Source organism: Anopheles nili, chromosome 2 (genome assembly GCF_943737925.1).
Source record: "Anopheles nili chromosome 2, idAnoNiliSN_F5_01, whole genome shotgun sequence".
Classification (NCBI taxonomy): domain Eukaryota; kingdom Metazoa; phylum Arthropoda; class Insecta; order Diptera; family Culicidae; genus Anopheles; species Anopheles nili.
This window is the reverse complement of record NC_071291.1, coordinates 19124762-19150046: the sequence shown is the minus strand read 5'-3', so window position 1 is coordinate 19150046 and position 25285 is coordinate 19124762. Positions and strand designations below refer to the sequence as shown.

General features: G+C 52.9%; 1 protein-coding gene across 1 annotated transcript in view; it reads left to right on the top strand.

The window, feature by feature from the left end:
• Nucleotides 1-25285, top strand: part of LOC128720510 (nuclear receptor subfamily 2 group F member 1-B) — a 73495-nt gene that overhangs the window by 16127 nt on the left and 32083 nt on the right. Inside the window, exons 3-4 of the mRNA XM_053814183.1 lie at nucleotides 689-838; nucleotides 21771-22313. Coding sequence (XP_053670158.1) covers nucleotides 689-838; nucleotides 21771-22313 — 693 coding nt within the window. The remainder of the gene's footprint in view (nucleotides 1-688; nucleotides 839-21770; nucleotides 22314-25285) is intronic.

The following is a 25285-nucleotide window of genomic DNA, read 5'->3' as shown; positions in this document are numbered from 1 at the left end:
CTTGCAGTTACGTTCCCTTAACATTAACAGCCAGCAGCATCTTTCCCTGTCTCGCTGTGGGTAAGAAAACGTTCTTTTGCTGCTTGACGATGGAACTACAAACGGTACGTTGAACGAAAAAAAAAGTGCTACAAATTGCTCGCGTTCTCATCGGCAGGAGACCTCCGCAACGAGTGTGGACGCGAAATCCGCCACACCGGGGTCGCTGCTTGATGGATGATTAAAATGTTTCTGACCACAGAGCTGGCAGCGCTAGGATCGCCGCACGTTGTGTTATTTTTTTTTAACGCACGGATCCATCAGCCGAAGGGTTTGGGTCATTAAAGCCGGCGCTGGGGCTTTCGCACCGTCAAAGATCACGCTCGAAGGGACGATAAGTGAGGCCGCCGGTCACTGCGGCTAATTACGCCGACAGAGAGGTTAAACTAATTAATCTCTGCCCACGGAGCGGTCCGTAACGGCGGCGCTAAAAAAACCGCCCCTAAAAAAGGACCCTTGGCTCGACTTGGGGGATATGTCTGACGAGCTTGATCGCGAGATCGATCGATATTCGATCGGATGGACCGGGTTTCTGGACGGCTCTGTTAACTACCACCTAGATGCATGGCAATGCTCGTTGAGATAATGTGAAACAAAAATCGCTCAAAGTATACCCACTCAATAACACGCTTGCTTTCTTCCTTCCTAGGCTGTAAATCGTTCTTCAAGCGCTCAGTGCGACGAAATCTCACCTACTCCTGCCGGGGCAACCGAAATTGCCCGATCGATCAGCACCATCGGAACCAGTGCCAGTTCTGCCGACTGCGAAAGTGCCTCAAAATGGGAATGCGACGTGAAGGTAAGCTGATATTTTTTTTTGTTCTTTCTTTAGTGCCATCCCACCCAACACCCCACGTGACATAATCAGACGGGTGCACTTTTCGACAGCTCACCCGTCGGTGGCGCAAAGGTGTTCAGGGCGATGTGCGTCCTTTTTGTTTCGCCTCCTGCACGCGTTCGTGCAATAATTAGATTCAATGCCTCACACTGCGCGCGTGAAGCCATGAAAAGCTCACCTCACCTAGCAGTGGCGGGAAAACTAAAAAAGCCGTCACAACATTGGCACGTCAAGTGGCAAACGATGTCAAACAGCGGTCGTGTGGGTGACAACCGTGCTGACAATCGAACGCAACGAGGCACCACGAGAGTGCGCGGTGTTTGCTTGCGCCTTACACGCATCTACTCGCGCGGCAACAATTTTGCAACGCTTTCACGAGCAAACACGCGAACATGCGTCACACCGACCGACTGGCCGTGAGGAATTCCAACTCGAGCCTTCCAACCAAAGGAGGCCCAGCTTACACCTTCGTGCAGGGCGAACAGGGAGTCTGAGAAATCATTCAATTAGTCTTTTGCGTTTGTGGAGGCAAGCGAATGAAGAAAAAAAAAGAGGAGGAAAGCGGCACATAATCGACAAAAGGATGCTCGCTGTTGGATTGCCGGTGCGATGCTCGCATTGTTGTGCTTTTACGAGCGAAAACAACCCTTTTTTCTCGTGGCTCCGGCGCGCGCGATCGGTCCAATCGAGCCCGCTCCGTATCGTTAAGTAATTACTGTTTTTCTCAAGACCCTGGGCGCCTCGGGCGAATTCTAAAGGCGGCAACAATAATATCGTTTCCACGCGAACACAACACGCCCGAGCGCGTATCCTGCCGGGCGCCTAAGGAGGCGCTGCGTTTCGCCGGCTTCGATTGTTCGCCGCGTGTGCAGAAAACGCGCCCCGTGTTGCTTCCTGGGAGCGTTCCACGCCGAACGGGAGATCCTTGCGAAGCGCCGAGGGAGAGCCAACAAAACGGTAACAATTTCTATGCACGATGCGCGCCGGCTGGAAGCAATTGACATCCTTGGTTCACATTCGGGTGCGTGACCCTCTTATCATTGCTGTTGCAATCGATTGTTCCGCGATGCGGCCACACAATCGTGAGAGCTCAACGAAACAAAAAAGAAAGGCCTTCAATGTTTCGCAACATCTTTGACTTTGTATGGGCACGTTCTTTTTTTTCTCTTTCGTTTGTTTGCTGAAGTTCAAGATGAATGCCCGCGGTGTCCGGGTCGATGAGAGCGCAATTTGCCAAACCGTACTGATCCAAATCGTGGATCCTGGGTGGCCTTAGAACCATTTTGACGAATCTCCTCAAGGATACACCCCGCTGGTCGCAATTGACGGGCGTTCATGACACTGCCGTCGATTGGCATGTCAACGAGAAGTGCCTAGTTTCCTGATCCGTTTTTTTCCGGTTGCACGATACAACGCAACGGAATTTTCCACCGTCATGCTGGCCGGCTCTCAAGGATACGCGCTCTTGCATGCACGCAGCTCGCCCCGGACGGTCGGTGTGATTTATGGAATCGTTATGATTTTTAATATTTAAAACAAATATACCCGCACAGCCCGAATCCGTTACGCAGCCTGCCAAAAACTCGTCGGGTCGCAGGTCGAAAAAAGGGGTGTATAATGCATCCCGTTCCGTCACCACCCCGATCCAGTTGCTTCGCGGCGTTACCTCGAGAAACAATGCCAGAACCACGGAATTTGTGCGTGTGTGTTTAAGCAAGGACTCGTGAGTTGCCGATTCCGGCTGGCACGGTGCCGAAATCGGTAATGGAATATTTGAACTATCCGCTCGGCCATTATCTTCAGGTCCCGCGTGCATGATTTATTGCCCCATCTGCTCCGAACGGACACCCCGTCGAAGGATGTGTGCGGGCATTGGCGCATGAGCAGATAGAAGAGCAAAAAAAAGGTGAATTGTGGAAAATAATCATAATAATGACCGGCTGGACACTGTCCGAGAATTCGATCGGAATTTTTACACGAAAAAGGATGGCCCCGCCGTACGCGTCTAATCCGCTGGGAAACCCCGGCCAACAAAAGCTGGCACCCCAGTATCCTCTGTGAGAAAAGGGGCCATAAGACACCGGGGCCGACAGGACACTGGGAACCGGTTTTTTCGCTGCGTCCGGTGCGCGCCTTGCTTTTCCGGAAGGAAGATTCTTGCGTGCTTGCGTGGCCGCTAGCATCTTCGCTGAGAATCCTTCAATCGGTCAAGCTCGGACGCCGGTCAAGATTCGGGTTCGGGTCCCCTTTCTCGGACTCGGACTGACCGTTGGAATAAATTATAATTCATTAAGATCGTCCTCATCCGTGGCCGGGGTTGGCCGTGTAATCCTTCCCCGAGACCGAAGAAAATAGGGGTTAAGCGCCTTTACTGCCACCGGAATAGTCTGCCATCCGTACGGGTTCACTGGTCGCGGTGTCGAGGTCACGCCACGTGTGTGTGTGTGTGCGCGCGTTTTAAAGGAAAAGCCAGAGAGAAGGCTACTCATCATCTTCGCTTTTGATTTGCGGCATAAAGCCACCGGCCGAAGGTTGCACCGGAATGCAATCGCCAAATTAAAAGGGAAATCTTTGAAGATCGCCAGCCGAAGATGCCAGGGACCTCTGACCGAACGAAACACGGGAACGAAAGGAGACGAAAGCCCACCGAAGAGGGGATAAAAAAAAACTCCGCACACGGAAAGGGTGCACCAGCGCTGAAGGACATCACCACCACGGAACAACGGGATTTGGTGTGAGGATTACGGGTTTAGACGTTTTTGTTTCGTGATGGTGCAGCTGAAAACCGCGTTCGCAAGCGCTGACCACAATTTGACAGATGACTGCGGACGAAGGTGAAAGTTGTCCTTTCTTTAGGGATGCCATCCTGCCCGGGGTTTAGGCTAACGAAAAGGTGATGTTAGAATGTGTTTTTCTCCAACGCGCCCCGATGCACTTATTCGAACGATCGTACGATCCAACCGAGCGATCACTCGAACCGTCATGCTGCATGTTGATCATCTCGACTGCGACCAGGGATGCCCATTTGCGCTCACGATCGATTATGCGGGAACGCACATTTTCACACGCCCGACCGCCAATCCCTGGCTGAGGACGGCTTATGCCGCCCAGCGATAGCATCGTGCCCGATCCATTCCATTCCGCAAATTGATGATTATATTGTTAACAACTATTGGCAGCGGGGTCCACGGGATGGATGGCGCGCGCGTGTGTGTGTGTGTGTACCGTCGTCTTCACAACGGAAAATTTCCGATGTAATCGAATCGAATATGAACGGCACACGGGGGATTGAAATGGACAACAACAGATAAAAAAAAACATCGAGCGGCAACAAAAACCGCCAATTCGAACGGCACCTGGAACGGAGTGGGCGCAAGAGGGGAGGAACGGAGAAAAACATAAAACATAATCATAAAATAACACTCCTTCGGCCGCGATGCATACAAGCCTCAAACATACATTCTTACGCGCCCTTCCGACCTACCCCGTGTTCGTGCGGGCGGCTCCGTGCTCCAGATCGTGGATCGTGGCGGTGAACGTGTGAGTATGTGTGCGTGTGTGTGTGTGAGAGAGTGTGGGAGGGGTGGATGAGTATTAAAAGGAAACGCGAAATCTCGCTCGAAACAACACGCGGAACGAATGTGCCCGAGAACGATGACGAAGACGACGACCGAAGGCGAAGGCCGCTGATGATGATGATCGCGAATGATTATGATGCCGTTTGCTGATCGCGGTTTTGGGTGGATGGTTTTCGAGCGCAACAAATAACAAAAAAAAACAAAAGTGCGTCCCGCTGAAGAAGAAAAACGTTTGTCTCCCCCCACCAAAAGAGGCAAAGTGTGCTTGGGAACCCAAGCGAACGTCCGGGGTTAGTGATCGGTGTTGGGTTGGGCTGCTGCCGTTATCTTGTCGTTCGAATCATGCACGGGGTGGTTTGTTGTTCCTTGTGCCGGGCATTAGCCTCCTTCGACCGGGAACTGCTCTCAAGAGCGACACCGCATTCGAGCGCCCATGAATGCGCCATGAATGAAGCCTTACTGTGCTAAGGAAACCAGGTTTGCCACCAGGTACCTTTGGGGACGTTCCCGCCGGTTTGTTTGCCCTCGAGCTGGAAGCGTTCTATTGTGTCGTCAAGCGCTAGATAATAGGCCGCATCGGAAACGGAACAATACCGCGTGTGTGTCTTCTCGCGTGTGCGCGAGCGCCTCTTTACCTCAGATCGATCGAAATGCGCTGATAAAACGCACACAACAAAACAAGCGAAGGGCATTTTTCTCACCCGAACGGGAAGCTGCCCGGATCGACTTTCTCAACCACAGACCTCAAGGACAACGGATCCTCCGGAGGACAGCAGCGCGCATCCTTTTCTAAGGTGGGAAAATTTTCGGCCCAAAGGTGTCCCGAAGACGTCCTGGCTCCGGTTCCATGGGCGCATATTACGGGGCCACTGTTTTGACCACTGGTCATCAGGAATAATCACGGTTACGACCACTGACCGAACGAAGCGACCGAGAGCCAACAAAAAAACCAACATATACGCAAGGACAAAGACATCCTTTTTCTCGGCCATGGCCCGATCAAAAAAAAAAAAAGGAAGGGTTAACAGGATCCGCTTTCCTTCCAGCAAGGGTATGGAAAAACTTAATTAAAATAAAATGTCCATTTTTTAAATGACAAAACAGCGTCATAAATAGCGTAAACTTGCCCGCGACGCTGGCGCATCCCGCCGAGGGATGGGCTTTCAACAGGATCCAGGGATCTTCGCCTCAGGATCTCGGGGTGTGTTTTCCCGACACAGCAACCCGGCACCAGCTGAAAACACCTTCGGGTGAACGGGGTGAAAAAGGATTCACCGACCCGGGATCCGAAGCCCGTCAAGAGGTTCCCTCCCAAAAACGACATTCGGCAGTCCGTGTGTGTGTGTGTGTCCGCTAATGTATCTTCATCCTTTCACCAGCACCAGGGTTTCCCCGGACGATGCCGGGTTCCGGGCGTTTACATTGAACCCCTTTTGTCTCTCAACACCTGAAACTAATAAGTGATCATAAATTTGACCTTCGAGCGACAATCCCCGGTATGGCTGGGTTGTGCCGATGTATGCCAGGGCTTCACCCCGACCCGATGAACGGACACTCTAGCGCCCTCGAAAGGGTCCAGGGTTTTCGGCACAGCCGGGGGTATTTGCATGGGAAATTGTGCAATTAAGACGAAAAATGCCAACCCACCGGCATTTGGGCTATCCGACAGGCTGCACCAAACCGACTGGCCGGGAACCAGGACGAACGGACACGGATCCTTTTGAGCCGGATCGCGATCGCGTCCATACGAGTCCGAAGAGTGATGGCAAACGATTAATCAAATTAGGCCCACTTGGGAGGTGTGCCGCCGGTTTCCATCACATGGCTGGAATGGGTCGCGGGAAAAAGCCGTTGTTAACCGTTCGAACGGCTCGGGGAATACTGCGATAGAATGACGCGCGTACTGAGGGCGATAACGTGCCTGTTGGCCTCCGTTAATGGGTCGAAACGATCGCGGAATGGAGTATCACTCGATAGCTCACGCGAGATGACACGTGATTTTTGTTCCGCGAGGTCGCCGTCTCACAAGCAACACCTTTGAACGTATCAACGCAACGTCATGATAGGTTGCTTTGTGGCTTCATCTTCGTGTCTAAATTTGGGCAAACCAGAAGACCCAAACCGTTACAAATTGATATCTTTGATGCAGTCCTTTTGTAGCGATGCGAAAGACACCGGAGCACCAGTTGCACCAAAGAACCACTCAGCTTGGAACTATTTTGCGCAAGCTGCAAGCAAATAGGCACACACATGCAAACATCCCTCCAACAATCGTCCTGCAGCCCAAAGCACCCTGACAGGGATGTGGGCCTTATGCTGCTGTCTAAATTATGCTCATCATTTTTGCCCGTGTCCCGTTCCGCATACCGTAATAACATTTGGCAATGGAAATCCTCACTCTGCGAAACTCATCCATGCAAATCATCCCCTGAGTCCTGCGCCTTTCCGGCCAGCCGTTCCGTGTGCGGATATGTGCGAATATTTCTGCGTCCTCACTCATTATGCAGGACCGAAGCCCCTGATACCTGCTGTCCTGCGCTACCATGAGAAGTCCCCGAAATCGCATCCCATCAAACCCGGCCGGAGCCCAATGTCTTAAGACGAGCAGGACGAGCCCGCGTCGTTTGTCTTTCCATTTTCCCAACCCACGGCGCAAGGATGGGCCCGAAAAGGCCGACACCGGTGTCCGTCCGGTCCCTAGTGTTGCGCCATTTTCGGACGACAAAAACACGCCGCAGTAACAAAACGTCCGGCCGATAATTATCTTGCCTAGCTCTGTCCCTTTTCGTGCTCAGGGATCGGTTCCCTTGTTGCCGATCGCAGAGGTCAGGCAACGAAACGTGCGCGCGCGCGCGCCCGTCCGGATGTTCCCGCACGTTGTGTCCCAGGTTTTTGCCGTCAGACACCGATGGGGACACCGACACCGCAGCAGCCGTCAGTGTCGGAAAGTATCCGCTTACAGGACCCAAACCGTACCATCGGATTGCGAGCCGGATCGTTGCGTCGACCTTTTGCGAGCTCCCTGAGCTGGGAAAGTGACCAAACGCGCCCGGGAGAAGAGTAAAATACGTACTTCGCTTTTCGTATTTCCGTTCCGGATCGCTCGGGGGTTTGGAAAGCACCGGGAAATTAGCCCGCACGGACGGGCCCCGTGGTGTGTGTGTATTTGACTGTGGCCGCATTCGGTGGTTCTGAAACTGATTCGGTTATTCGATACTTTTTTCCGCTCACCGAGTCCGTCCACGGGTCGGAGCAGTTCTGCTGCGAGTGTGCGGACAACGACGGCCAGCTACTTGACAGGCTTACGGTCCCAGGACACGAGAACATGGGGACCCAGACACCGGTGGGGTTTGCTTTCGCGTAGTAATTTGAATAATTGTTCAAGATGGCGTAATGATATCGGCATCGGAATCACAACATGCGCGCACGCGGAACCGGTGAGATGATACCCTTTGGCATCAACAGCAGCAGTAAAACCTCACGGTCGAAACCAACTTTGTTGCGGAATGAGAAGGGCACACACAATGGTTGGTTCCGCTGGGCACGATCACCTCGCTAAACGGGGTTAACGATGGTGACGTATTCGAGGCAGGCCTGTCCAGGCGCTTGAGCTAGGAAACCGGCCAGCACACGGCCAGGCGGACAATGAGTCAATAGCCAATCATACATCGACACCTTCCCTAGAAAAGAAGTACGGATGTTTCGTTTTTTTTTTTCATCTTTTCCTGCAACCCACAATCGGGCCAGATCGCCGTCAATCGTCTCGATCTCGTCGATAATCTGTTGGCGCAACAAACGCGCAAGTAAGCCAGAGAAAGAGAGAGCATGCATTAAGGGTTGTGTTTAGGGGTTTCCTTGGGTTCTTCGCCTTCACCATAGCTCCCATAGCGACGTGCCTCTCAATAGGGCATTAATCGCTCGGGCTGACGGCTAGAAGTGGCCCTGGTACCGTCGAGCGCGCTGAGCTAAAGAAGGTGCCAACGGTGCCCGGTTTGATTGGAACGGTCGCTGGTCATCGTGCCATTAGGTGGCGGATATCAAGCGTGTCGGCAAAGCACGTGCCCAGCCGCCCAGAAAAGGTGCTCTATGGAATGCCGGCGGGCATGAGATGGCAACTTTTTCCGCCACAAACTACGAATTCCGAACTCATCGACCGATGGCGATCGATGGCTCGCGGTGGCAGGCTGATTTGTATCCCCCGTCGTCGTCGTCGGGGCTCACAAATTTGATTACAAGTGCCCGTCGTGGATTAGGCAGGAATCTCGATTGAATGGACCGGCGAACAAGCAAAAGAAGCCAAAAAAAAAAAGCCATCCCCTTCCCAGCTTCGGATGATGCGAGTTGAAAGCCATCAACCGCGTCCAACACCCCTTAGCTGCACGCACGAGCCCCCAGGTTGGTCCATCTGGCCGTGAAGTGTTTGAGAAATTGGATAAAAAACACAACATCAGCCCATAATTCGCCGGCCTGCCCAATTTGCAGCCAAGTGACTGCGCTGTTGACCCGAACCAAGAGGAGGCCCTGCCATTTGAACTGGCGCTGGTCGCGCTACCGGAGTACCCCCGGGTCCGGGAGTCGATCGGGTGCATTTTGGCAATCACTTCCCGTTGACATGCCGTTGTTAACCTCTTCAGGCGCAAGGGCAAGGCGCTCTTGACTCAGCAACAAATGCCTCCCCGGTTTGAGAAGCTGCCTTTTGGCGTTGCTGTTTCTGTCTCGCGCAGCAGCCAGAACTCGTGTGTGCTTGCTTTTCTTTGTTAACCTCAACAGCATCACTTAATCCTCCACCGTTCGGGCACAGAACGGGAACGGCTACAACACCGACATATGAATAAAAAAAACAGCATCCCTCTCTCGATTGCGACCGCCTCAGTTAATGTGATTAATCTTCGGGTTGGTTTTTTTTTTCGGGGTGTCTTTTTCTATGGCCATCCCTCTCGCGTGTGTATTACACGTTGACACAACATCACCTTGCCTCAAGGCTTCCTAAACGCTGGTTTCGTACGCGTTCCCTTTGCCGTGTCTTCCCGGGAAGCCCTCTAGGACTCGCTGGCGAGAAACTCCGCTCCGGGGTATCCTATTTAAACATCATTTAGTCCACATCGGAGGCACCTAAAACCCCGATACACACACGCACGCACAGGAACACACAAAAAAGCGTCAGTTTTCGAACGAACAATGGAAGAATGGTTGCGTTTACGGGCCGAAGGAAAAAAAACCATTCACTGGAGCCAAACATTGCCCAACACCGGTCGACTGTTTTGCCTCAGGGGGCTCGATTCCGTATGTTTGCATTGGCAACTCACGTTTGGTTTTCTCCACGACGACGCGTGTCCTGACGAGCCAACACAGTAAGGCACCTATAGCGCGTATCTCAGTACCGTTTCCAGCTTCCTTATCATATCAGTGGACCTCGAAGCGAAAAAAAGAACGAGAAACAGCTTGAAAAAGCATCCCCCATCAAGCTATCTAATGCCCGTGGTGGCCCCCCGAATGGCTGCTGGTGTAAATTGGCAAACATTGTCGGTGCGATCGCGAAGCCGAAGGGATATAAATAAACCCTCTCCCGGTTGCGATCGTTTGGCGGTGAAGCAACCAGCAACCAGCGCGAAAAAAAGGGCCTTTTTTCAGCGTAACGCACCTTTCCCGTCGAGCGATGGAGAGCGTTACACATTATTCTTCACCGGTCGCCGATAAGCGGGCAACATACACGACCGTGGTTGAAGAACATCAGGCGAAAATAAGATCGAGTGCCCTCCCACCCTGGGCACCGTACCGTACCGGGAACACCCCCGGCGAGATGAACCGGGGAAGGGCCCAAAGCCTTACGAAAATCGTCTGTCGTCTCTCGCTCACTCTTTCTCTCTTTCTCGAGCCGCTGCCACAACGTTGTTCCGATTTTATTTATGACCCGTTCGCGGGATGGATCGCCGGGTCGGGCATTTTCCCAAGCTTGCAGGAATTTTGCAGCACCCCCTTTTTCCAACCCCAGCCCCTTCGCACACCTAAGAGTCCCGGTTATCGGTTATGGGGCGATTTTTATCATCCCGAGCTCGTTCGTTCGTTCTCGCGCCGCAGAATGACGCGAGGACGCGCTGGAGAATGGTGCGCACATTTTACCCACGTTTTTGCCGTACGCCGGAGAGCGCGCGCGCGCGCGTCCGAAAGATAAGTTATCGCACGTGATGATGTGAAAAGTGTATCACGATCGCGCGCTGGTTTGCTTTTATTTTCTTCGAAAATCTGCTGAACGGCCGAGATTTAGCATGCCCTTCCGTTTGACGAGACGCGGACCGCGATCGTCGAAACTCTGCTCGTGTGTATGCGTGCGTAAGTGAATGTGTACAGAGCCCTCGAGCGGTGCAGGCGAACGGAAGCGCTCCCGGGATGGAAGCCCCGCGGGAATCTTGACAGCCCTTAAGGAAACCCTATCCGTGGAGCGATACGAACACATGCACCAACACACACACACTCGTGCATGCCGAGAACATCGACCCGCAAACGCCGAGAACGCACCGAAAAGGCGAGTGTCCAATCACCCACAACTGGGATTTCTTCACCGGCCCGAGGCCAAACGTAACAGATATATAATTATGGTTAAATTAGTCGGTATTCACCTTGCCGTGAGGGACCCCGGTGCATCGGTGCATCGGTGCATCGGTGCATCGCTGCACCACAGCCAACCAGCTGCGAACGGGTTGAAGTGGAAACGGGCCTCCAGAAGCCAACCACCACCAGCTGGGAGCTAAACCTCGGCTCGAAAGGTCGCCTCTCACGTGGAGTGACGCCGCGCAAGAGATAACTTTTTCACCCTTTTTTAAGTGCGTTTCGCGTGTGCGTGTGTGTGTGTGTGTTTTTCCTCCTCCCATTTGTCTGTCGACATGCTGCTTCGCACTTCACTGGACCAAACGCCTGTTCCGATCTGACCGCTGCGAGAGTGAAACATGCTGTTTTGTGTGCGTGTAGCTCGAAAATCGATTACGTCCAGCGCCGGTACGACACCAAACGAGGGTTGATTCTGTCCAGCGACAAGATCGATGATCGAGCATCGTCGACGGGCCCTGCCCCCGCCTGCTCGCTTGGGAGTCGATGCGTCATCTCCGCGTCCGGCTGGGCGGTTGAGTTGGAAAAGCGCGAGCCTGCCTCATACGATCGCGTAGTTTCGCACGCGCGCGCGCGCGCGCTCGATCACAACCCTACGCTCGTAAACAATGCGGCAAGTGTTTTGATTGATGCCCTTTTTCTACGTTTTTTTCCCCCTCATCTAACGAAGCCTCCACCGCCTGATGATGGGGCGATTTATGAGACATGACAATCAAACCAGGCTAGAACCGGGCGAAATGGGGTGGCCTCGCCTGGGGTGCGTTTTGTTTTCGGCTCGCGAGCGCGAGTGAAAGGTGACAGAATGGGGTAGCGGTAAAGTAGGTCGCCTTGGCCTTCTGGGCCATGGCATCAAGCCACGGGGTGCCCACGGGGTGTCTCGTACGCATCTCTCACGTGTTTCCCAGCCGTTAGAAAAGGCCAGTAACGCATCGAGCAGAAACCACGGCGAAACCTTTCTCAAAAATTCGATCGCACACGGGAACGAAACCTGCCCTTGGCTCGGGGAGGTACATTCCAGTCGAGCTCGGGGAAACGAAATCGAAAAGCTGGACGTGAGCATACAATTTATGCTTCCCCAGCCGGAAGCATGCCTTCAGCAGCGTCCGTCTGCAAGGATCTCGCGCAAGAGCCCGGGACAACAGATGTAACAATAACACCCGCAATTTCGGAGACGACGCCCGAAGGAATCGAAGAAGAAGGCCCAGAGCAGAACAAAAAGAAAATAAGAAAATTTCGTGCCCTTACTGCATCGGCGAAAAATGGGGGGGGGCTCTGTTGCTTCGCCGAATTGCCTGTTGCCAAAGGAAAAAAAAAATAAAAGAAAAGTAAGAGCTGCCCTGAGAACGTTCCGCTTGAGAACTGCTTAATCCACCGGTCGCCACCACCGGTTGGTGGTGGCGTGGGCAGAAGACACGCAGATTACCGGTGTGGTGGTAACGCGCGAAAACGGAGTCCGTTTCCACCTGAAGAAAGGTTCTCCTTCTCGCGAAACGCGGTGTTCGCCATATGGTGTAAATTCAATTTTAAGCAACTGCTGCTAAGACGCTGCTGCGATGCTGCCGTTTCTGTCGGCTAAGCTGAAGTAGACACGGAACCGATGCTGCGTTTACGCGATATGCGTTCGGTGCGGTTCTGCCCGGTGTGCAACAGTCTGGCATTCGAGCCGGCTGGCTTGGACTCGGTCCAGGCTCTGATCGTTTTCTTGTACGGTGAACAGGACGACAAGAGAGCAACACACGCGCGCACACACATACAAAAAAAATACAATAAAACACAAAACGAGAACCTCACCGGGACGTGGTCGCGTAGATTGCGAAATTTCGCACACCATCGGGCTGGAAAAGCTGTGGAATGGTGGTGCAACCCGCATGTTACACCGCGGGGGAAGAAAAGAAAAAACGTGCAGCGCATACACAAAAGCCACCGACCGTGGTGCGGGTGGTTTTGGTGGGATGAAATGAGCGTGGAGTTCCTCGAACACAACCGAATGTAAGAAATGCGTTCCACGAAATTGCCACCCTTAAATTGACACGCACGCACGCACGGTAATAAAACGCGTATCCTTGCAAATTTGACAATCCTCGAAGATGCTCGAAGCTCTCAAGGGTTTCCAACTCAACGGTCTAAATTAAAGGGTAGCCTGCAGCTGCGATTACAATCCGGACGTCCGTTTGGTGGCGTTTGAACTCTACCTGCCGGCGGGCATCATTAATCATGCAATAAATCACCCATCGCCGGGGTGGATAAATTTCCCACGTCACCGCTCCAGTGTCCCGAATCCGGCAGGGTGTCCCGTGTGCTAATTGATTCAATTACGGCGCGTGATTAATGGTTGCGCGCACTTCACCCGCCGCTTATTGGGAGTATATAGGGTTCAAAATCGCACCGAAACAAGAAACCATTCTTTAGCATCATTTCTCCCGTCAAGACGCCTGTCGATCTCCGTTCGATACTTCGCCAAAGCCGATCGGTTAAAGCCGCTTCCCACAGCACCGCACACGAGCGGTGCATTGTCCTGAAACGCCCCGGAAAAAGTAGTCCCATTTTCCCGGACCACTAGGCACGGCCCTTAGCGGCGTTGCTGCCGTTGTTGCCGGGTGATGACTATCATCACAATCAGTACCATCACCGGGGCCCCGGAAGATGGCCGCCTTTCGAGGTCTGACCGCGGCCCAACACATCACGCGGTCGACGTGCCGTACCGTGAGAAAATTCCTCAGCTTTTACGATGCACCATCCGCAGCCCAGTTCGTCGTGATGTGCCGCGCACGGTCGCGTCCTACACTTCTGGGCCTGCTTCGAAGCTGCGCGCATTTCGCACGTGCCTACCAACCGGCTCTCTAGCTCCATTCCCGGATGAAGATCCTCAAAGACGGGCTGGACGGTGCTCCCGAAAGAAGGAGCACCTCCGTTCGGTAATGACACCTTTTTTTTGTGCGCGAAACCAGCCCATGGAGCGCAATTTTTATTTGCCAAAGGTCGAGCTTTTAAACCGAAACCGCTAAAACCCTCTACACTCAGGGGAGGCGCAAGCGAATAAGAAAAAAAATCTACCGCACCAATGACCCGGTGCAATCAAGTGCTCCTATTAGAGGGCGTCATAAATCTGCACCCAGCCTTTGATTGATCGGTCGTGTTTTTCCTCCCAACATCGAAGCCGCAAACTGATGATATCCATCGCTGGGATGCTCGTTTAACAAGCGTGCATGCCTAAATGGCCCTCTCTCTGCTAGACCTCTGCGTGGTGGCAGGAAAAAAAAATCGCACAACAAAACGTTCGCCCTTAAATTAAAACAAAATTAACTTTTTGCACTCGAATCGAACGCTCGCCATCCGAGAGTGAAAATGGATGAGTTGCATTATTGTAGCAGCTTGTTTCCCGCTGGTGGTATCGTTTACCGGCAGCTTATCTCCGTTAGCGAGCCGAGGACGTAAGGACCGAAGGTGGCAAAGAAAAGGGGCACCAGAACAGGGCACGGGTTAGATTGCACCGTCAACTTGCAACGACGCGATAAACATACCAGCGTTCTCGATGGAACGGGGGAAAAAAAAAGAAGCAATCGTCTTCACCCCCCAAATGGGTTCGGAACAACGCGCGCGAGCCTGATGCACTGATTGCAATTGCAACTGCACGCATTGGGCGGCAGGAGATGCCTTCTTTTCTCGATGCACGCGGTTGGGTGTATGAGGGCGGAGCAACCACAGACACAGACGTCGGGTTTGGGACCAGGTTGGGCGCTATTACAACCCTCCAACCCGGCGAATCCCAAAAGTCAGACAACAATGTGCGTCTGGCGCGCATGTACCAACATCCGCGGGTACCGGCCTTCGGCTGCAAGTACTCGCGGGGGTGAGTACGCTTACCTATGCGTGTGTATGCGTAAACGAGAGAGAGAGAGAGAGAGAGAGAGAGAGAGAGAGAGAGAGAGAGATAGAATAGGGAAAAAAATACAAACCATCGATCTCGGACTGGCGTGGTGGTCAAGCGGGTGTTTCCCGCGGAAGGAATCAACGGCGCACACGCGGAAAGCCAACAACCCATGTACACACACGCACACGAAAGGAACTCAAACACACATACACATACAGCTCCATGCTCCGGTCAGTGCGAGACCAGAAATCGAAGAAGGAGGAGAGTATCAAATATCGTGTTGAGTTTATAAGATTAACATTATTATGTATCAGATTAAAAATAAATTATAATATATTTTCACTCGCGCCTCTTTTTGCCGCCCCCCCCCCCCCAACCAGCCATTGTGTTCCCCTCCTGCCCCCCCCCGATTTGGGCAGTTTTTCCGGTTCTCGGGGATTTGTGCGTCGCAGTTCAGTTCCTGTGGTTGCTTTCATTCTTTTCCTTCATGCATTCTCGCGCTGCCGCTTTCCGTACGTTGTGTGTACTTTCCTTTTCCTTTCTATTTTCTCCCGTTCCATCCAAAATCGTGCCGACTCGTTCACACTCCACGGGGGGGTTGGCTTTTTTGCCCCCCCCCCTCCCCCCTCCAACTCTCCCAAACACTTTCAAACAAGCGCGTTACCGTATTTCGCGGGCTCCACGATCGGCACTCACTCGGTCTCGGTCCCGCAAGATGCACCACGCGCGTGAGGCTGAAGATTTGCGACCCGATTTCGGTAGATTCAAAAGCACAAGGAAACCGGGCACGGGAAAGACCCGGGCACAATAATGCGCCCCAGCGAAAACAGGGGTCCGGATAACGCATGGGAACGACGCTCGCAAGACAAACGGCCGCCGCGACAAGGGCTGGCCCCGTTAAGTTTATGCTGTGTGAAAAGATATAAATAATTCATTGCACGCTGGTTTCGCGAATTTCGGGTCCTTGAATTGAAACATATAAATTAGGCCACCACGGCACGCGGGGAAACACGCGCGAGACAGATCCGAATCCGATCGCAATAATCGCGCGCCCGCGTCGAAGGCGCGAGGATCGCGAACGCACGCGGGCTTTAGGGCTTTGAGGCTGCATTCGCGCGTGCACGGAAACCGATGCTCGAAATGCGAGTTATGCGCTTCGCCGAGAGCGCGAGCATGGTGGAATTTATGCACTGGAATGCTCACACCGATGGCAGCCAGCCCCTCGTGGGCTGATGAGTTTATTTCGCGCCTCCATCGTTAGCGCATAATAAAGGGACGTCCCGGGCCGTCCAAAAAGAGGGGGTTCATCAAATTACGCCTGTACGCCATTAACACGCGCCCGCGACCGTTCAATTCCGCATGTTGACAGTGCAATTCCTGCGCCCATTAGGACCCGACCGGAGGGTGCTGCTTAAAGGCAAGCGACAGCATACAAAAAATGACAAGAAGATGCTGGATCCCATCCAAATGAAGCGACCACGTTCCATTCGGGGCCTACAAACCATTCCCGTGGCACGGTGTTCTATCGTATCTGGAAACCTATAAAATTTAATGTACTCTCCACTTACACCGGCGTAAGTCCGCCTGGCGCGTCCATGTACTCCATTACTCTACTTCAGTAGCCCCGTCGACGAAACGGCATTCGTAACATTAAAACGCTTATCTTTGTTGAGCGTCGCGCGATAGCCACTCCAAGGTTGGGGTGGTTTTCTTTTCCGTTTGTTCCATTACAAATTTCCACCCGCACACCGGTGTGTCGGAAAAGTGGCCCGGAAAACAATAGCGAAACAAGATGCTGTCCATAAATTACGGCGAGCGCCGAGTGCGATACGCCCGAGAGTGCTGCCTTTTCCCAGGCCTGCCGGGGTTTTCTGGTGCTCGTGGATTTTTCCAGCGCTGCTGGCTTCCAGCCAGTCACAAACCGGCAGGTGCGAGAAGAGAGATTTCCCTCCGCTTTTCGTGTTTGCTGCGCAGCCAAACCTCGCTCCAGGAAGGCAAGGGAAAAACGGTTGGGAAAATAAAACGATGGTAATGTCTTTTTGACTACGTCCGACAGCTCGGTTGCGGCGGTTCGTCGCTTACGATGATTAAAGCAAAAAAAGTCACCTTCCGTCTGGCGGGTTGGGCTTTAGCCGACCTGAGCAAGGACCATCAAACTTGGCTTCGAAAATTGTCTTAACGGCCGTGGCTGATCCGTGGAAAACCGCAGGGAAACGCTCGCCCTAACCGAGTCGTGGTTATTTTTAAGGCGGTAATGAACCTTTTCTTATCTTGCATCTTGTGCCAGGCCGCGGAACCGGCTCTTGTTCGTTTGGTTCCGCTGACAAACGGTGGATTCCGATGGCGTACACGGTACGGCACTGTTCCACCCAACATCGGCGCATTTTTTCGTAAGCGTCCGTGCAGAATTGATTGAAATCACGTACACGAAAGCGCCTGACTGCGAGACTTGTCCATGCCGATTTGCCTCCCAATTTGATCCCATTTTCTTCCGCCCCTGACGACGAGCAGACGAGCCCCTGGTCGCAGTCGCAACGGTACAAATAAAATCGATTCCATAAGCGTGATTGGCGAAAGGTGTTCGATTTTGTGGCTTTTGTGGTTGGGAAGCAAACTGGCCCCAGCGCGGCTCAAGAACGCTGGTGAGTGGGTCATTATGCCGCCAACTCGACACCTTACCGTGATTGTGGTCTGTTGGGGAGAGAGAGAGAGAGAAAGAATTGCTGCAGTTAGGGCAAATTGGAAAATTTCACGTAATCCATCAAGGGGGAAAGTGATCCGCAAGGATAAAGCGGGTGCAAATCTGCACTGAAAATTGCTGCTCCCCCCGGGACGCTAAGAGGTGCAAATTGAGCCCAGTTACGTTCATTAGGGAAATGCAATTGAATTATACCACCGCCGGTGGTGTCCGTGCAGCTTTCGCAACGAGCAGCACGCTTCGGGTGGAAATTGGATGACCAAAACGTGATATCATTCGCAACATTGTGGAGCAACCAAAATGAGCCCGATAAATGACGCAACTGATGGGTGTGGGAAAATGGAACGCCTAATTGGGTGTTTTATTTTTCAAATAATCGAGAAAAATGTTTTTCTCATTACCGGCACATGTTGCGGGCGCTTGTCTCGTCGTACAAATTGTCCTTGAAGCGTGAACCGTGGAAAAGCTGGATGCTTCCTCAACGATCGGACTAAGAGATCGATCAACCGAGCCGTCGGAGAGAAATTCGTGAGCATCCACGACAGCTTTCCGGTAGCGAGTTAACAATTAATTACCGACATGCTTTAACCACCGCGTACTCGCGTCAGACTCGCTTCGGGGGCGCGCGATTCGATCAGGAATCGTGCTTTAGCTTGTAACAGCCATGAACATTGAACAGCGAACGAATTTGCAGCATTCCAAACAACGCGAAATACGACCGATGAAATCCCGTCCACAGTGCGTCCCATCTGCGACTCCGTTTGGGCAAGACCTGTTGCCTTTTTACTACTCCCCGCACGCTACAGAGCCATAAATTTTCCACCAATTTCCAAAACCACTACCGCTTACAAAAGGCCAACCGGTGACAATTTATTTTAAATGGTTTGACCCTTATCTAAATCAATTTCCATCAACCCTGTTCTCGGCCGTTTTTGTGTTTGTACGCCACTTTTTTACATCTCCCAACGGAAAGATATTTTGCAGGTGTAAGCAAATTTATGCATTTTCAATTGACACCAGGCAGGGTAGTTTTTTATAATTTTTATGTCCCCCCAACGGATACTTTTTCGCTTCCCAGCACTATCAACCGCGTGTCGACGAAGTTCGTTACTTTTTTTTACAATACGCCCCACTTTAAACCTCATATTTTCTACGCTTGAGAGCAAAGAAAAAAGTGCATGCTATTTTTCAAATTTTATTTCCACGAACTTTCACCGAATACGGCCCGATAGTCATCGCGCTTGAAACATGGCGCAGCCCGCAGTTGGGAAGTTAAAAATTGCAACAAATGCCCTCACGTTTCTGCCGCATTACACGCGAGAGGGAGAAAAAAGCTCCCTGTCCACCCACACAAACGCGACACAGTCCCGCGGTCACACACCGTCACAAAAAAGGACTCCCCCCCCGGAAGGACCGTTCACCGGTATCCGGTTCCGCCAACTGGAATAAAACTTTCCGGCACACAAATGGAACAGGATGCAGAATCTCACCGTGGTGGATCGCGTCCTGCACCGGTCGATATCGTAAAGATAACACCGGCCGGAAATGGCCCACAATGTGCGCACAGTAACGGCGACGACCGACATCGATGGCGGCAACGGAAACATCCCCCTCGATGACATGCTCGCGGTTTCGCGGAGTCCTGTTGTGTGTGTGTTTTTTTTTTGTGCTTTTCATTTTGTGTGGTCTATTATTCTACGCCGCCGTTCAAACGTCCTATCGGTTCTGCCCACTCGGAAGTGCAACCTGCACTCGATCGCGCAAAGGTACCTGAACGTGAACGCGAACGTGTAATTAAAAAAACTATGCCCCTAAAGCTCTCGCGCCGCCGCCGCCGTTTCGTAACGAGTCATAGATCTCGCTAATTTAATTCCCTCAACCCTCGGCCATCTTGTGCGGTTGCGGATCGCGACTGGTCATAAATGGTGCGCGTGTTAAAGCAAATTGCTTTTGCTAGCCCGCACTTCCCACCAGACACCAAAGGGGAAGATCCTTGTAACCGCAACCGAAGGCGCAACAATCGCCGCGATCCCAACCCAAAACCCCGGCCTATTGTGAAGCGCAGAAACAAAAAGCAATCAAAATCACTTCATTTTTCCCCCCCACAAGTGCGCGCCGGGGGTTTGCGGAGGGAGAGGGGGACATAAAACAAAAACCTCCCCCATTTCACGGAACTCCCTCGTGCTGGGGTCCGCAAGGTTCCCTCGCCGTCAATATCCACCGCCCACAAATGCCCAGCGCCAGCAGGGAAAACAAAAACAAAAAGCAACAAACGCAAGAGAGACAAGATTTATTGACTATTTTATTTCATTTTAAATAGCATTAATAATCGATGCTCGGCGAGTGTGTTAACATGAGGAATAACAACAATAACCGCTGTCTTCATCGTACCATTCCGCCGGAGCGTACAGGTTCGTCTTTTGCCACCTTCGCATCGCCGGCAGAAAAGCGCGGCACATAAGAAGCTGAAACCGGGCAGTGCATCGGGGGTTGCACCGTTTGCTGCACTTTATTGGTTTACATCTCCGTGGTAACGTGGCGTCCATCAGCCAGCAAAACAGCGAGCGAGAGAGAGAGAGAGAGAGAGAGAATGAGAGAGGCACAGCGAAAGCGAGGGCGAGCATTTTCCGCTCGAGCTTAATTATCTGATTTATGCTCGACCAGCAAACGCCCCGGGGCCGATCTTGACGGTGCAAAGGAGCGCGAGCAAAAAGAAACCGATCGCGCCCGGCTGCACAGTTACACAAACGCGCCACGGCGGTAAAAGTAACGTTCTGGGCGCTCCGTTAAGTTCGTTTAGGGGCAGTTTTTGATTCAATTACCATACGCTTATCGGCGATGGGCCGCCAGCCACCCAGTGCCACCGTTCTATCGCGAACCGTTTGTGTGTGCTTCTTTGTTTTTTTTCTCGCCTTATTTGTTCTTTCGCCCTGATTTCGAGAACCGCGCTTTACCTCAATCGGTTTCGCAACTTCTCCAGAAGACTGGCGGCTGTTTGGTTGTTTGGCCCGCACGGCCGAAAACAATAACAAGAGCGAACGCGCTCGCGAGCCTTATCAGAGACAGCACCCAAGAGGCCTGCTGATAAGCTGCCGATCCCGCGAAAAGCTGATTTGGTGGTGGTGCTGGTGGTGGTTTTAGCTTCCATCTCTCGATTCATATCGGTCCCATCCAAAGTCCAAACCGTCACAAACATGGTAAAGCAACACGGGAAGACTCCTTTTTCTGGCCCTTCACCAACGATGGCGCGTCGGGGTTATGTTCCGCTTCTCGCCGTTCACCTTCATCACCGTGGTTTGCTACCGTCATCAAGGGCCCCCGGAGGACGAACTCGGTCTTCTCTGAACCCTCCCCCCATAACCCCTGATTGGATCGTTTTTCTTAGGGCCTTCCCTTTTGCGTCACCACCAGAAGGGTACGGTGGACACGTGTGCAAGCACCTTCAACGGGGCACTCAATGACAGTAATAATCATAAATAATTAATGCTCATTTTTTCGAAACTTCATTGTTTGCTCAACAAGCCGCGCTGACTTAACTTGTGCGTCTCTGTGTGTGTGTGCGTGGTCGTTGCCGCGATGGCCGCAAAGAGAGGAGAGTTAATTGCAGCTGGGTTGATGGTGATGGTTGCGAGGAAATGAGTGCCTGGATCGAAGGCAACCGCCAACGGGGTGGAATGGGTGGGTGGGTTTTCAAGTGCGATATGGATGGAAAGCGGATTAACGATGGGTCGCGAAGGGCGACATCATAATCATCGAGTACGGCGTGCTTTGCCACGCGGAGTTGTCCACGACTCCGCGATGACGGCTTCAAGTAGAGCCGATTTTCAACTAACGGCCACGCACGCTTCGACTTGGTTCGTCGTGGTTTCTAAGTGTTTCCCGGACAGGGGGAAGAAAAAAAGCAACCCCTTCGGTGGCAGCCGTCCGGGGCTATGAATATTTAAATTTCCCTGCTTTTAAGAGAAGGCAAAATTGAATTACAATTGAAGTACAACGGGGATGAGTGTCACCACACTAACCCAGCAGACGTGGACGTGGATTCTCCCCGACAGAGGGCGCTAACAAATTTCCCAACCCAATGATGCGTTCACCCGACTAATGTTTTCTCTCTCTCTCTTTCTTTTTTCTCCAAAAATATTCCAGCCGTCCAGCGAGGTCGAGTTCCACCATCGCAACCACCGGGCATCCCGTACGGTCAGTACTCGATACCGAACGGTGACTCCGTGACCGGATTCAACGGTCACTCGTACCTTAGTTCCTACATTTCGCTGCTGCTGCGAGCGGAACCGTATCCGACCTCGCGCTACGGCCAGTGCATGCAGACGAACAACATCATGGGCATCGACAACATCTGCGAGCTGGCCGCCCGGTTGCTGTTCTCCGCCGTCGAGTGGGCCCGCAACATACCATTCTTTCCGGATCTCCAGGTCACCGATCAGGTGGCGTTGCTGCGGCTCGTTTGGTCCGAGCTGTTCGTGCTGAATGCGTCCCAGTGCTCGATGCCACTGCACGTGGCCCCGTTGCTGGCCGCGGCTGGGCTTCACGCGTCACCGATGGCCGCCGACCGGGTTGTCGCCTTCATGGACCACATCCGGATATTCCAGGAGCAGGTCGAGAAGCTGAAGGCGTTGCACGTCGACTCGGCCGAGTACTCCTGCTTGAAGGCGATCGTGCTCTTCACCACAGGTAAATTGCTGGACGGGCTCTTCGGGGACGTTCACGCGCTGCTTGCCAAAACTGCCACCCAACTTCATGCCCTCCAGGCTGAGCCGGATGTCCTGCATCTGGTGCAGGGACATTTGTACCATCGCGCCGGTGGTGCGGGTCTATCAGAAACCGTTCACTCGCGGTTGTCTGGTGGTGGCCATAACACCACCGGTGGTAGTACCGGCTCACCAAACACCTCCCTCACGAACCTCACGCTTAACAGCTCCAGTGGTAACTCCTCGCTAACCTCCTCTACCTCGCTGGTGTCGAACTCGGGTCAGGTGGCGGATTCTGCGAGTGCACCAGCGGTGTCCTCGGTTGCATCCTCGATTGCGTCACCATCGGTGACTACGACAACGCCACGGGTTCCGGCCACCACGGGTTCGGGTTCTGGCACCATCGAGGTCAACACCACCACCGCCCACCATCCCAACACCCCCCATAACCCCCATAACACCAATAACAATAACAATGATCTCAAAACTGTGAACAATAATCTGGCCACGCAGTCGCATGTCCCGGGTGAATCCTCACCATCGCTGGTGGCGGCAGGTGTTGGTGCGCTGTTCGGTAGCAACGCCCAATCGAAGACACCGCCGTTGCCACTGTTCAGCTTCCATCAGAACACACCCACCCGGTCGTACCATGGTACGCTGGATGACTTCGTTAACCTGAGCAGCAGCAGCCCGTACGGTGTTGGTCCGTCGGCGTTCACTTCCGGGTTTGGTTCCGGTGGCATCTTCAGCCCGTACGGTGGTGGTAGCCTGCAGGGTGCGATGCCATCGGCTGGCCCGAAGTACGGACCCACGGATTACAAGTTCGCTCCGTACAGCCCGTGGAGTAGACGGTAGATGGCAGCAAGGATCTGTGGATCTCACGGAGAGATATGATCTTTCGACTGACAGGCTCCACTTATCCGAGGGTCACTCGAAAAACCGTATCATCCGGTGGCACGTGTCGTCCTGTCTGTTTTGGGGGTGTATCGGTCTCGGTGTACCTAGCCTGTGTGTCTGAGTGTGTTTATAGCGGTATTTAGTGTAGTGTCCTTAGCGTTAAGTCACCTAGCTCCTAGCTCACCGTGTTCTAGTGTTCCTGTACAGATAAGCGCACACCATTGTACCAGTATTTGTTACCAAAACCAACACACGCCATGTATCTATAGCTACGTAGTACTATTACCATTAGTCTGTATTCTCTCCCACCACACCGGAAGGTGGTGATGGTGGAGTACTTTACGGTATTTATTTAATTTATTCTACTCTGTAAGGCATCGTTGGTTATGTAGATTCGTAAGCTTTCAGTGTATCGCCATTCGTCGTGTCTCGTGGGTTAGGCTTTGGTTCTCTGCTTTCTAGACCCGCTTTCTAGCGCCTTCTGACCTGACCACGCAGCATCTCAATCACGCTACAACCTCCAGATAGCGCCACCGGTCGAGCAGTAAGCGTGAAAAGCCAACCACCAAAACAAGAATAAATGCGCTTTTCGTTAGCAAAAATAAATCGTCCCGTGTTCCGATGTTCAGTTCGCGGTGTTGTCGAAACCAATCGACTCCATCGGATAGTGTCCGCGTACGCGCCCGCGTGTCTTCTCCCTATACTCCTGCTGATTGGTGCGACAACTCGCGCGTGTGTGTATCAAAGCGATAGGAAACGTTCTCCTTGAGGTGTTGTTTTTTTTCCTTCGTACATTCGTTGCCTCAGATAGCTCCGCGTGGTGCTTGCTTGTCGCATTTCTGCATGATTCAATCTTCCAATGTCGCTCGTCAGAATTCGTGTCGCACAATCAGGTCCACCGACGTGTCCCAAGTCCCTCTGGTTCGCCTTCTTCTTCCCCTCGCGCGTGTAGCACGCTCCCGTAGTTAGGTAGGTTGGTAGAGATTGGATTAGGTTGTACACAGCTCCTCGAGAATTTGCGTATTTTCTTTCCCAGTTTCCGATCGACACGTTCTCAGCCCGCTACGACGGGCGTCACATACTCCAAATTCCAAACCATCATTCCCGGTAACGGGCCGACAACGCAATGTTGGGAAGGGTGCGAGGGAGAATGTTGCACATTACGGCGATGGATGCGCCATGCGCCGGATGCTGCACGACCGGCTCGGCCCAACCACCCAACCCGACACCGTAAACCACCGCCAAAGCGAAACGAAACGGAACGGAATCGGACACAAACCGGCGTTCCGATCCGCACCCGATCAAGGGGAATGCTACCAGCCAGGGTTTCGTTGCTCTTGAAGATTTCGTTGTTTGCTTTGTACTTGCGCAACGGCAGCCTCTCTCGCGGTGGAAAAGGCTGCATAAGAAGATGTTGAAGGGCGAACGACAACGACGACGACGTCGGCGATGGCGACGAAAACCAAAAAAAAAGTACGCCAAGAGAACCGCGCATCATTCAAGCCCGGTGAGAAACGTACGCGGCACAAAAAGGCACTGGTACTGGGAATGTTTTGGTTTCCCCAACCAAAGTCAACAGAGCCACGATGCGCAAAGATGCGAAGATGCGAAGTGAAGCGAACGCAAAACATGAATTCATGTCTCGTGCATTTTCATCTTCATCATCATCATCAACGCCACGGCCAACGTCGTGGTGTACACGTCGAGGACGCCCCGTGCCAAAGCGCCGCGGTTTCGTGACGTTACCGGCAAACCTATCACTCCCGAGCTTGCGACCGCGCGCGCGCGCGCGCGCCATCTGACAATCTCCCGGAGTCCCAGTAGCACTACTGCGGCTCGTTGGTGATGTCCCTTTCGGGGTTTCCACCGGTGCATAAATAAAGCCTCTCACCAAGCGACGCCGAAACGGAAGGATCTCGGACCGAGATTAGACCGAGCCGTGAAGCGTGAGCACCGTCGTTCCGTTCCGTCTCCGTGCCGTGCCGTGCGCCCGGTAGTCCTTTTTCCTTTCCCGAAGGCGGCTTGCCTCAAGCGAAAGGTCATGCGAGATGGTCACAC